The sequence below is a fragment of the Camarhynchus parvulus genome, chromosome 13 (genome assembly GCF_901933205.1).
Source record: "Camarhynchus parvulus chromosome 13, STF_HiC, whole genome shotgun sequence".
Taxonomy (NCBI): domain Eukaryota; kingdom Metazoa; phylum Chordata; class Aves; order Passeriformes; family Thraupidae; genus Camarhynchus; species Camarhynchus parvulus.
The window spans coordinates 12768501-12782486 of record NC_044583.1 but is presented as its reverse complement, the minus strand read 5'-3'; the positions used below and the strand labels follow the sequence as shown (position 1 = coordinate 12782486).

The 13986-nt window shown below is 46.5% G+C and overlaps 1 protein-coding gene across 2 annotated transcripts in view; it reads right to left on the bottom strand.

Annotated features, from left to right (window-relative positions):
• Positions 1 to 4479: 4479 nt before the first annotated feature.
• GRIA1 (glutamate ionotropic receptor AMPA type subunit 1) overlaps positions 4480 to 13986 on the bottom strand; it is a 120591-nt gene continuing 111084 nt past the window's right edge. For both annotated transcript variants that reach the window (XM_030957187.1, XM_030957186.1), the window contains exons 15-16: positions 9322 to 9456; positions 4480 to 7379 (exon numbers count right to left, since the gene is read on the bottom strand). In XM_030957187.1, coding sequence (XP_030813047.1) covers positions 7191 to 7379; positions 9322 to 9456 — 324 coding nt within the window. In that variant the 3' untranslated portion in view covers positions 4480 to 7190. The remainder of the gene's footprint in view (positions 7380 to 9321; positions 9457 to 13986) is intronic.

The window sequence follows — 13986 nt, the reverse complement described above, 5'->3', positions numbered from 1 at the left end:
TCATCCTTTTCCATCCCTGGTCCAAGTGGGTTGTGAGGCCACACACCCACCTGGGACTGGTGCATTCCTGCATCTGCAGACTCTCTGATGGGACCAGGTCCTTGCAAAGGAGATCTGGTCCACAATACCTTAAACCACTGCAGCAGCCCTCCAGGTGCCCGTCTGGGGATCTCTTTCTTTGTTTTTTGTGTGCTTTTGTTAAAGTGGACAGGCAAGGAGCTGAGTGAGGGCTCAGCTGCGTGCACAGGGATGTTGGGCAGGGAGGAGGGCAGAGGGGTGGGAGGGAATAACCCCCAGAAAATGCTGCTGCTCCTCCAAACCCTATGGATCACTTTGTAGTGACACTTATAGACAAGGAGCATTTTCTTTAACAACTATGGATCTAATGGATTAGGTCTGATCTAATTATGCATTCTGCATTAAGCCCATGCTCCCACTGTCTGTGGCTGCTAGCATAATTAAACTTAATGTACTTTTAATGATGTCTTCTTAACTCATGCATTCATATATGATTAGAACCAAACAGGACGAGCTGTCACGAGTCCAGGAGAGCTCTTGCAGCAGCTCCTGATGGGACTCATGTTGAAATATTAATAATGCAGATTTCAAGGTTACCAACATTGGTTTTGAAGTGAGGAAAGCTCGTCACGCAGTTCGAGCTAATCTGAGGCAATAAACCGGCTCCCCTTTCAAGTTCAGCCTCTTCCTGTCTTTCACATGTGCTCCTGGGAGCAGAGGAATTTAAGTTTTACTTGGTAAAGATGTTGTGAAGTAAGTGAACTGCTCTGTGGGCAGCAGCTTTCAGAGAAGCTGGGACAGGAACTGTGTGGGAACCTTTTGGAGGCTTGCTGGGTGTTTTGTCCTGGCCTCGCTGCTCTTCCCTTTTCCTGCTTCTTTTCTGGAAGCTGGGAGCAGCTTGTTTTAGGGTCTGGCAGGAAGAAGGCAAACTGATTTTGTCTCTGATCCTGTGTGATCCAGTGAGACCCTCCCAGCCTCTGCTGGCCTTGTCCGTAGCCCCCTTGGCACAGGGAATGTGCTCCCTTTGGCTGTGCCCCCTCTTGAGAAGGGGTCTGGGGAAACCTTGCCATTGCTGCCCTGGCCCCAGCATCCTTCATGAAGCAGGGAACAACGCTGCAATGTTGGGCTTTCCCCTCTTCTTCCTGTTTTCATGTAAACTTTTTTTAAAATGGGCCAGTGGCCTGGCAGACAGGTTGTGTTTAGAGCTCCTGAGAGCGAGCTGTGAAATCGTCTGAAATCCTTCCAATGGGAAAACTTTGATTTATTGCACTGTAGTAATGATGGGAACAACACCCTGTACCTTTCATCTGAAAAGTCAGGACTTATGGAACACAACATGCCATTAATTTTGATGCCAGCTCGAACAGGGAAGGAATAACTGCTGAAGGGATCCAGAGAGCGTGTTAAACCAGCCCTGCAGAGTAATGGACACACTTTGAGGCTGTTACTTTATACCCCATTGATCCTTAGGAGTAGGAAGGTACCTTGACAGGTAATTTGGGCTATGAAAGGCATCTCAATATCTGTGTTTGCATGTTGGTGCATGAGGAAGGGGGTGATCACCCTTCTGGGGGTGAGGGCTGCAGTTCCACTGCTCTAGAGACAGCTCTCCCTTGGCACAGGTTCAGCAGGTGAGTTCATGGAGGTGATTCCCAGATTCCCAGATTTGCTCCTGGCAGCCAGACAGAAATGCCTCTCTGGGAGAAGTGCACTCCAGAAAAAGGGAGATTAGCCCAGGTGCTCTGGGAAGATCCAGGTAACCCAGCACTTTGCAGGGTTATAGTTCCACAGAAGGGCTCCTTGCTGCCCCAGGCCAGTGTGAGAGGTTATGGGATCATCCAGCCCAGGGTGGAGCTGGATTCACACCTCTGCCCCATCCCAAAGTTAATTTGCTTTCTAAAGCTATATGGTGATAGGGACTTATCTGCTTCTAAGAGAGCACCATGTGCAAACCCAGAGCCCATTCCAGGTCCTGGAGAGGAGAACCTGGCAGTGTTGAGGGTAGTATTGATGTACAGATGGAAGAGAGGTGGGGATGGACAGAAGGGAAATGGAAAGTGATGCTGAGTGTAGAATCCCAGGGTGGAAATAGTCAGGATTTTGATGGAGTGGTCAGTTTCAAGCAACCCCTCTGCTCCTAGGAGAGCCTGTTCTAGGTTCTTGCACACTAAACTCATCCCTCTTGTAGCCTCAAACCATCAGGACCAAGTGTCTGGAAAAACCAGAGCAACTCTGTAAGAAGGAAGGTGGGGAGGGTGTCATCTTTGTGATGAAGATGGAGCAACAGGGAGTTGGAACTTGCATGTGGGTTTTGCCCCAAAAGCCCTGCCCTCCTGCAGGCTGCTGGGCAGCTGTGCATGGCACTGTGATATCCTGATGTCTCTGTTGTTTAATGAATGAGCTGGGTATCAGAGATGAGAGCACGGGGACTTCAGTCAGCAGTGGGGCACCAAGACACAAAACCAGCACTGGTGGGTGACAAACTGATTCATGCTCACAGCTAACAGGAAGGTAACTGGGGTATCTGTGCTCAGGAGGGGCCAGCAGCACAAAAGCCATCAGAGAACAGCCACACAGGTCCCCAGAAGGGATTTGGGGTTAAGCTGGTACCTTTGCTGGTAGGAACCCATGTGTTCCCATCCTGAGCTCTGACATGTGGCTTAGGAATGTGCACAGAAATGTTCTCCAGGGACCCAGCGCCACATGTGAGACCTGGGTGCTCACTTTCCATGTCATTCCAATGACCATGTCATTGGAAACTGAGCAGGAGCCCGTGCTCACAGTACAAACTTCCCCATGTCTCCCAAAACTTCTGATGGACACAGAGCACTGAGTTGCTGGAGCTGAACAGTGGAGCCAGTGGTAGCCACTGGTTTACAGAACACTTTGCTGCACCCCCTGTCCCTTCCCTGAATTTAGATGATTTAAGTTCTCCTTGCACTTGGTGGCAGGTGGGACAAACAAGCCCAGCCAAATCTTTTTGGAGCATCCCAGCTCTGGGTCCTGACCCCACATCAAAGGAATGGATTGGGTGATGCATCTGTTGCTCTCCTGCTGCACTTCAGGGTTCAGTGAGGGGTTTTTTTTTGCTTCAACAACTGCTGAAGAAGGATTCTTGCTGGAGACTTTAGAAGGAATAATTGAGTTTGCCACTAGGAGGAAATTTTGTCCTATTTATGCTGAGATATGAAGGAATGTTTCTTGTGCATTTTTCCAATCTCACTGGGAGCCAAGAGTGAGCCACTGAGCAAGAAGGGCATTTTGTGGCAGAATCCAAGCCCACAGCAGAGCACTGGATCCCTAGGGAATTGTGGGAGACCAAACCGGGCTGATCCAGGATAGCCTGCCCTTGGGAAGCCTCTCCTTCAGGCCCCAGTGCTTGGGAATCTTTTGCTCTTTGCAGCCTCAGGGTTCACTGGCCCTTCCAAGAGGTATTAATTCTGTCCCTTGCTGATTCTGTATTTAAAACTTACCAGTGGGGAAGACACCACTTGTGGATGCTGGAGACCCTGGTTCTCTAACCTTGGCCTGTGGGATGCCTGGTGCAAAGGCACTTGTGTGTCTCAGCTTTCCCAGATGATACCTGGGAGTGAGGATATGGCAAGGGGACTCCTTCCACACCTGTGACACCAAGTGCCCCACAAGAACATGACATTAATGAGTGCAGTTTACCTCAGGAGCTGTCGGTATTTGCATAAATGTCCAACACCCTTTAAATCCCCTTCTCTTTTCCCCCCTCAACAGGCTTTTGGATGAGGGATTTAGCAGGTCAGTTGTGTGAAAACTGAGTGAGAAGCATCTTAAATGTCCAAGCCTCTGAAACAGCATGGGAGCTCCTAGTAAAGCTGATCCTGGTAGGGATTTTTGGACCAGTGCTGGTTCTGAGTTTTCTCTGAGCTGGACATGTCTTCCCTCTCTGTAAAAACAAGCTAAAATCCTCTAATAGCCCTCCTCAAAAAATAACCCCACAAGACTCCAAACAAAGCAAAATCATTAATTTTGAACCCAATGAATATTTAGTTTCCTGACTCTTGGGTAAATATTAGATAGATTCCCAATTTCAACCTGAAGCAGTTTATTCGGCTGCTGTTCACAAGTCAGACACAGCAAAAATCAAAGAAATCTCTTTTGATTCAGGTTGGGTAATATTGCCTGAGGGGTAACATCATTTTCATTTCCACACATCCAGCACTGGCACAAAACGGCATGGACAGGTATGAGAAATGGATCATGGATCCTTGGTTCTAAAATTCCAGCTGATAGTTTCCTTATTTTTTGTGTAAATAATAATTACCAATAAAAATGTTGCTTCAAAAAAAGAGAATGTGAAAAGAAAAACACCATCGCATTTGATAAAGCAAAATCCTTTGCAGTACTGCCAAAAGAAAAGAAAATAAAATAAAATAAAGAGAAACCAAAAGAGAGTTAAAACAAATATAGCTGTTAAATAAAAGATCCAGGTACCAAAGAGCAAAATTTAATGAAAGCCAAAACTGTTAAATATGGAATCCTGTTGAGAAAAAATGTCAATGTCTTCAAGAGTTTTACCATTACTCTATTTTTAAGAAAAGTGTAGTAAAAATACATATTACAAGTTTACATTTTCCACGCTTTTGTCCTATTCACCTTTTTTTTTCTTTTTTTTTTTTTTTTGTTGTGTAACCCCTCCACTGATCAAAAGCCTTTCACAGCTGCATCTCACATCTTCATGTCACAGGTGGCCAGAGTTCTAGCAGTGCTGCTGCTCACGAGACTGCTGTGACCTGCTGCCATTGGGTCCTGCTCCTGGAGGAGGATGGGGCACTGGTGGGTACCAGCAGCCTGTTCCCACCACACTGGCCCAGAACACGACAAGAGCTGGGACAGGAGACTCATCTGAGGGCTCTGGACATGGAAAAAAAGAGCTTGTGCTGATAAGGATGCCTCCACTTGTGCTAGCGCTACACAGAACTGACATTAAAACTAAGAAAAGCAGGTTAAAAAGAATGATAAACAACAGAAAGTGGCCTGAAGTGGTGCTTGGAGTGGCTGTTAACAGAGTTCATGTTCAGTGATGAGAGATGAAGATCACAATGTTCCCAGTTTTGGACAGAGGAAAACATTGGCACAAGACATGCTGTGCCCAGCCTTAGGACCTTGACTCTGACTTGCTGGTCTCCAAATTGTTGCATGACAAGTGGATAAGTGGAGCAGATGCTTCAGACCAGGCTGGTGTTAGAAGTGGTAAATGTATTGCTCTGCACAGTCATACACTAATGGAAACTGGATTTCACACAGTTTCCAGCCTTATTCCCAGATTCTTCTCATAGACCCGTGCCAGTCATTTGCCTGCATAATTTTCTCTTCACCTTCCCTTCTTTCCTGGCTCCTCTCTTGCTATGTTGCAAAAAACAGAAAAGGGTAAAGAAAATGAGAAAAAGCAGCTCAGAATGCTCCAGCAGCAGCTCAGTCCCTGGACAGGTATTTGTTGGATTCTGTGAGAACCTTTGAACTTTATTTGCCATAAGTGGGATGGGACCAGGCCAAGTGGGCTCACTGTAGCCCCTGCCCCACAGATCTTCTCCCTCACCAGATGTTCCCCTGGGAATCCTTCACTTGAGAATGTCACACCCCTGAGGTCTCTCAGGCCCACCAGGGTGGGAAGCATTTGTCTGTCCATGCCAGAGATTCACAGAATGAACCTTTTGTGTGGTTCTGGAAAACCATTCTTGCCCCCTTGACCTCCAGGCCTGTGGCTGGACCCCCAGCTGCCTGTCTGGCACTGTGGGTTTCTGCAACACCAAGTCTGGGGTCAGCAGCCTGCTTTCCTGACTTGTGGATGCTTCCCTCTCTCTGAGGATACGAGTGGGAATCTGCTACGGTTGGCTTTGTACCCAGACAGTCCCCAGCTTGGTGGAGAGATTGAGTGTGACCAGCACTGATGCTGCTGAACGTCATGGTTGCTTGAATTAAGCTCTTGTATGATCTCCTCCTTGGTTTGCTTCAGCAGCTCCTTCCAGGAATCCATTCTGGCCAGCTACCTACAAAATGTCCCTCTGAGTTAGGAAAGAATGGCCATAAGGGGATTTCAGAGCAGGAGGGCAGGGTGGTCCCTGTTGCAGCCCATGACTTGTAGCACGTTGCGCTGGTTGATTGGCAGCTGTCTAGAACTGGGTGTCTGGAGATGGCCTGTTCCTGGCCCAAGGTGGTTCCCTTATGTGACCACCAGAAAGGGAGCACACACAGAAGCTAAGCAATGAAGAAATGGTTCACAATTGCTTATTAGCCCCCCAATAACCTGGGCAGGAGAGTCACACGTGAGGGGAATAAATACCACATTTACTTTCCCTCTTCAGCAGCCGACTGTGACCTCAGACCAACCCTCTGCTCCAGTCTGCCACTCTCCACTCCTGGCACGTGATTTTCCTCTTGAATCACCGTTCATCGTCTCTGGAAGAATTACTGCTTTGTCCTCACGCTACCTGGGGTTTCCAAACTCACCCATCACTTCTCCCCTGTAAAACAGCCTCGTGTTTGTGTTCAGGTTTCTTCCTGCATCAAGTCCTTCGTGCTGCAGGGAGAGCTGGGGGCAGCTCTGTCTGCCTCGCTGAGATAATTCCACAGCCCAAGTTCACCACAGAACAACAAAGGCAGAACCACGATGGACAAAAGAGGTCAATGCTGACGCCCTGCACTGAGTTCAGCTCGCCACATATTGGTCTTTCTTTTTTTTGCCTTTAGTAGCTCAGACGTTGTGGTTTGCATCCCAAACTAAACCAGATTGAAGGACTGAGCAGGGAAGGGGAAAAGGGCTGATGTTACCCTGACACCACAGGAATTAGTAAGAAAAAATATATATATTGCACACACTAAGACTTATTAACAACCAAGTTAAAACAAAATGGCATAGTCCTCATTAGTGTTCCAGTGGTTCTTTGATCAGGGATGGTTCATGAGTCTGTAAAATCCCATTACACTCTCCTTATTGCAGTACAGACCTGTTTCTGTTCTCCTGCCAGTGGATCTGTTTGCAAATAAAAAGGGAAATTTATTTGATTTCCTTGAGAAGATCCATCCAATTGTCCCTTCTGTCATCATCGTTTGTCTTGTTGGTGTTGAATATGTTTTTTGGCTCTGGAGAGGTGGAGTTGGGCTGCCCCTGCTCTCACCCAGGAAATGGGTCAAAAGGCCAATTATAATCCCGTAGCTCCCAGGGACATGCCAGTGCTGTGGCTCATGCATGGGATTGTCTGCATGGATTTGGGGAAATCGTGGCTGACCACACGTCCATTTTCTCCACTGCCTCCTGCTGCAGCCGGCCTGGGAAGGGTTGATGTCCGTATGGCTTCGTTGATTGATTGCTGTGGGATTAAACAAAAACCCTTTTTAGGAAAGACGGGGGGGTCTCCCCCTGTCCTTTGCAGTGTTGGAGAAATTACAATATTAACCAGTGTTCTTTCTGTAACTGTTCTCCCCTTCCTTGTCTCCATTCAGACTCTCACTTTCTGCATGTCCCCACTGCATCTGCTCTGTTCATTCACACCTCTTCTACATGCAAAATTAAATGTTTCAGCAGTATTTTGGGGTATAAAGCATCAGTGCCATATGCCAAAAACCTCTTCAAACTCTACAACATAAGAACAGTCATCCTGGATCTGAGCAGAGGTATTTTACACACTTCCCCCATAGAGATGCTATTGCTACTCCAGGCCTGTTATGCATGGTGGGCTCTGATTCACTGCAAACATATGTTTAACTTTCCTCATGTGACAACTTGAGCATGTGCCTGTGTTTTTGTCTAGTGATGACTGAGGTAACTAGGAAATGCAAGCCTAATTCAGGAAACCAAATTTCATCTTCCTGTTCCAGATCCATCCAAAACATTCACTTTCAAAGATCTAAGGAAACCACCTGCTTAGAACAATTTAACTAAAAGATAAAGCCAATTTCGTTTCTTTGCATTCAAGCTATGTCCAAGGGCACCATCATTCTTTCTGGACTGGGATATTCAGGTGAAGAATTATCCCTAATAGATAAATCTGGAATAGCTATTGAGCTATTGCATTCTGACACTTTTCTTGCAGTGCATTTGTGCCATACTTAGCTTTACAGTGGGCACAAATGATAATCTAATCTTTGTAGTTCCATGGACACTATTTGTTCATATTATTTTACCCCTGTGCTCAAGGTAGCTCTCATTGCCTGTGGAATTTCCTGGACCTCGATGGGAAAAGAGCTGTAGCACATTTTCAGTGCATTAGAAATGTTATTATTGCTGACAAAACACTGAGCGTGCTGTGAAATGGGGACATAAAACCCAAAAAAGCAGTTGCTTATTTTCCTTTTGATTCTGGGTGAGTTTCAGTGGAATAAAAACCTATTTGGATTTTTTGAAACTCACTGCGTGCTTCATATTTCCATAACAATTTCCATGCTCATGGGAGAGGTCAAGATGAGGAGCACAAGGGATGTGTCACACATCCCTCTGCCTCCCCTAACACCACGGTATCTATATAAGGGATTGCCCAAATATACTTGCTCCGCAGGTGCTGCCTTAAATGTCTCTCTCCAAGGCTCTCAAATCTAATCCACTCTCGACACAACACTCAGAAATTCAGGCACATCAGAATTTAGGGCTGAAACAGATCTCCTGGGCTGTAGGAAATATGCTTCTGCAAGACCACGACAGGGTGGAGTTTAAAAAGCCATTACGGGAGACATTGGAGGCCAATTTCTCTCAAAGAGGATCCATAATTCTGGGATTTGGAGGCCCACATCATCCATTCCAGGGCAACAATGCTCTGAGCATGTATTGGTGTTGTCAGCCTGGAAACGGTGCCAGCAGGGTGCCAGCAAAGGGAACAACAGGATGTGAATCATTACTGCACTCTCCCAGTTTTATCTTGCTGTTAAGAGCCTGGGTTTGGGGATTTTTCCATATTGCAGCACCAGCTGTATCCCACCAGCCCCAGCACACTTCATCCATGCTGCACACACATTGCCATAGTCTGCCTTCATTCATTTTAAGGAATTTCAATGTGTTTCTGTTGCTGCTTGTGCTGTGGTTTTGCCCTGTGTCTGGATTTTGAATTAGCATTCTGCCACATGTCTGATCTTGCATCAGCTCCCCATGACAGCCCATTTGACCCTCTCTCAGCTTCCTCAGATGCTCCTATTCCTTTCTAGCGAGCTGAGTGACACAGTCACTTCATTATCCCTATGTCTTGGCTTTCCACCCATGGTCTGCATCCGTCTCTGAAGGCAGCTTTGGAGCCGGGGGAGGATCAGAGAGGAGGTGTGAAAGGCCGTGGAATGGGTTGCCACCTTCATCCGCTTTGATTCACTTCTGGACTTGTAACAAAACTCGATTAAGGCAACCAGCATGGCGAGTCCGAGCCCACCGATGAGGATATAGAAAACCCCCGCCACATTGCTGAGGCTCAGCGCGCTCGTCTTGTCCTGGAAGACACAGGAGAAGGGAGGGAAAGGAGGGCACACGGGAAAGGAGAACAGCAAAATTAATATGGGGTTGCTCTGGGAAGGATGCTGCACAACATAGCAGTACTGGCATTACATCATCTTCCTCTTTAAATGAACAAGTGACATTTCTAAGAGCGTTTTTCAATTTTTAATTCGTTGTCTAGTAAATCTAACGTTTCCCTCACACAAACAAATAAACATTTCCTCAGCAATGTGACTCTTGGTAAAGGTTTGGGATCTCTGTTTTTTAATCAGCTAACTTAAATGCTTGTTTTATCCAAAATGTCTAGTTTGAATTATTGATTAAAGGAGGAAAAAAAATTGAAGTTTTCCTCCTCTGTGACATTTGCTCGTCCCTGATGTCTTGCCTGAAATAACCTGTTCTCTTGGAAATGCTCATTCCTTCATTCCTAAATTGTTTCCCCCGCAAATTCTGTTGCTGAGCAACACATTGAAGTGGATGGGCTTTTTTCCTTTTTTTTTTCTTCCTTTTCGATTCTGGGGTTGAGGTGACACCTGAGCTGTCCTCAGAAACTCATTTGATTTCTATGTAATAAGGCAGTTATTTCATATGCAATCAAGGCCTGCTGATGCATGTCTAAGCTAATTATTTGGTTGGCAATAAATAGGGCTATTAATGAGCCGCAACTTTTAGTCAGCAGCCACATTCTGATTTTACAATTGCCTAATGAATCGTCAGGGCTCTCTGGGGAAGAGACAAAGCCCAGAAAGACTCATTTCACTGTGAGGAAAACCAAGTTCCCACACCTAACCCTGGTGTCACCCCTTGCAGCTTTCAAAACCTTCTCCTCCACGATGACCAGGTCAAGTTGGGATGTGAGGATAATCTGGGCAGCAACAGGATCCCAAACTTGGCTCAGCTGCACGTGCAAGGCTCCTGTTTCTAGGACAGGCTTTCTCTACAGTGAACCAGACAGAGTGCCCTGCTCCATGCTTGCTGCTGCTCTGCAATTTTCACTCCATATCTATTTGACAGCACAGATTCCCCAGGGCCAGCCCAACAGCTCAGTGCAAATCTGCTGGGGCCACCAGAGCCTGAGCAGCATTGACAGCCCTGCTCTGTGGACGTGGGAGGGAAACTGCACGTGGCTCATTTGAGATGTAGCCACACATTTAAAGGAGAACACTGGTGCCTGTGGAAGTGTCTGCAGCTGGTAATGAAGCCTCTGCACAGTTCTTGGTGTTCCTCTCTGCTGCTCCATGGACACGTGGACTGGTGGGTGGCACAGCCTGTTCCTTGCCCTTGTAGGACAGTTGATTCTTGGCAGGTTTTACAAGAAGCAACCCACAGTTTTGGGGAGGGGAGGGGATTCAGGAATCAGAAAGGGATATTGCAGTCAAAAGGGTCCAAACTGGAACTTCAACATGAGCATGGAAGGTTTCACTACAGGGCAGTCAACCTGACACTGGTAAAGTCTTTCAGGCAAGTATGTTTTTGCAAAGGACTCTGTCTTCTTCTATATTAGGGTTTGGTGGCAAAAAAGTCAACCCTCAAGGCATGGAAACATCTCAATTTTCACAATTAAAAAAACCTCCTGTAACAGAAGAGAATATGATTTTTTTTTTAATTAGAAGAAGAGTGGGTTCCAGTCAAGAATGCTAAAGATATTTTTTCTTCTATTTCTCCTTCACCTACACATCTTCAAGTGGGTCATTGCATGGACCCACTGTCCATGCAAGCTGCCAAGCTTCTTCCCAGCTGGAGCTCCCACTGTGGGCTCTGGTACCATGGGGAGAAACTTTCCATCCTGAACCCTCTGCTGAAAGATGCAAAGGCTGTTATGGGGCCATCCCTGCTGAGTTTCAGTTGCTGGAAAAAACTCCATGAGTGACCTCATTTTCTGTGCTTTGCTGATTGATCACTTTGACAAGGGACTTGTCATGGTCACCATGTGCTGGTGGAAAGATTGGGTTTCTCCCTTGTGTAACCTTCATGCACTGGTCAGGTTGTAGTCTTGATGCTTCCTGTGTGCTCTCTGTAATGAGAGATTTCTGCAAATATCCTCGTAATTTCTGCAGTTTCAATATTTGAAAGATTATTTCTCTGGTCATTTTCTAATCTGCCTTCATGCCGTTTTTCCCCCAGGCTTGACTGTATATTTGTTCAGTCATCTCTCCTCTGCAGATTGTTGGGTGTACTTTTAAGCACCAATTGGGAAATGCTGGGAGTTTTTTAGTGGAGATGTAAAAAAGCAGAGCAATTACTCAGAAGAAACTGTGTTACAACATATGAGGTACTTTGCCCTTTAAAATTCAGTCTGAAGGGGCTGTCTCATCTTCAGGGTGGGGTAAAGACACTAGAAGGGGCTGCCCTTCTCAGCATCCTAATCTTTTAGCCTGGCTCCTTAATGAAATTAAGCACATGATTAGCACATGCTCTCTGCTCAGAGGGAAGAATGGGGACAGGGACGCAGGTGGAGCAGCCTGTTTATCTGTGTATTCCTAATGATTGTCAGCCTAATCTTTCACCTTGATTTAACAGTAGTGTGGAAATCTCCACAATATCAGAAATGTCCAAGCTTTGTGCAAAAGGATGACAGTCTAGACAAGAGAAAACCCATTGATGCTCTCCTTCAAATAAATGGATCAGTGCCATCCATACTACAGTCTTTGACTTGCAGCCAATGATCCTTAGGAAATCTGCCTTCCTTGGCTCTGTTGGGCATGGGAATACACAAATTTCAGGGTTTATTTGCCATGATATTTATTTCCTCCCCCAGTTTGGGGTTCATGGTCCAATGAGGCACCTCCTCAGCTGGCTGCAGTGGCAGAGCAGTCTGGCAGCCAGGAAAGGCTGCTGGTTCTTAATTCCCACTCTCCTCTCATGCCAGCAGCAAAACAACCAGTGAGAGAGAGGAGATGACCCAAAGCAGTTTCCTGCATCAGCACTAGAATTCATTTTAGAGCTGTTATATTTTTCTTACATTTACTTTGCAATGGCATTATTATTATTGTTATTGTTATTACTCTTATTACTGCTGTTCCTATTATTACTGTGACACTCTGGGTGAACTGAACATTGTCTTATCCAGAAGGCAAAGAAAAGCATTGGGAGACACAGTGGTGGGGAAAGATACAGGGAAGGAAAAAGCAGCCTGAGTTTCACTTCTGCTTCCTTAGTAAGGTTTCTCCCAAGGAGCCAAAGGCAGATTCCCGGGGCACTGAGGAATGCTGAACTGCAGGAGCACGGCTGATGGCACAGCCTGCTGCTATGAACAGGCTGAGAAGTGAAACTGCTCCTGTGGTGATGCTTGACTTCTTGCAAATCCTCCTTTTAATATCATTTTTCTTCCTTCCCTCTCCCAGCAGGACGTGCAGAGATGTTCTTTGGGCAGCAGTGACATCTCCTTGCTCCCATCAGCTGCAGGACCTGACCCACATGAAGGGTCAAAGGCCCTGAGTGCCCCACTGAGGCTCTGCCTGCTGTTTCCATGCGTGATCCTGTCCCAGTAATGCTCATAATAACAAAAATCCCCAAATTATTCTATGTGCTTGAGAGGACACTCCCCTCCTCTCTGCTCAGGCTCTGTGACTCCAGATGCTCTCCTGCAGAGCTGCCCATCCCTGAACCAGCTTGTTAGTGGGAGTGTAAATGTCACTGCTCGTCTCCCGCAGCAGCAGAGCCCTGACGTGGGGGGAAGATTGGCAGGTGAAAAGAGAAAGAAAAACCCATCTTCCCAAAAGAAAAACCCATCTTCCCAGCCTTGTTGCTGCAGCAACCAGGCACCTTCCTGTCTGTTACTCTCAAACGTGGCACCGTGTCCATCATCCCCTTTGTCATTATTTAATCCTCCTTGGCTGACAGGCATCAGGCCAAATTTGCTGAGTTTCCCAGCAGGGCTGGTCCCTTCTGTCACCCAGTGTGAGCAGAGCCCATTGGCAGCACAGGGTGATGGCACCTTGAGTTGTTGCAGTCTCCAGAAGATGAACTGTCCTTAGAGCAAGTGGCAGCTCCAGAAGCTGAGCTTTTACCCCCAGAGCTGGGCAGACTTTAGTGGGGCAAGGCCTGAAGCTGAGCAATGAAGGACAGAATGGCCCTTGTCTCAGAGTGCTGCCCGGGATGTGCAGGAGCACATGGATGGCTGGGGATGGGGCTGCTCAGCGTAAAACACCTTTGATTTGAAAATCTGCCAATTTCCTGCAAAGCCAGGGCAAGGCACTAGCAGAATTTGTTCCGGTTTTGGGGTGGGTTTTTTGTGTTGTTAGTTTGTTTTTTGGGGGGTTTTTTTTTTTTTTTGGGTTTTTTTGTTTTGTTTTGTTTTGGTTTGATTTTGGTTTGGTTTGGTTTGGTTTTTTGTTTTGTTTTGTTTTCCTTTTTTTTTCTTTTAACAAAACTGAAATTCTTGCACTGGAGAAGAGGGTTGGGAAATGTGTGTCTTTGATAAAGGTATTTTAATTGCATGACACACCTGGGTGTCCCTGAAAGAAGCTTGGTGTCCTGGTCTAGGAAAAACTTCCTTTCTCCCAATGCCTTGCAAAAGCCCCAGG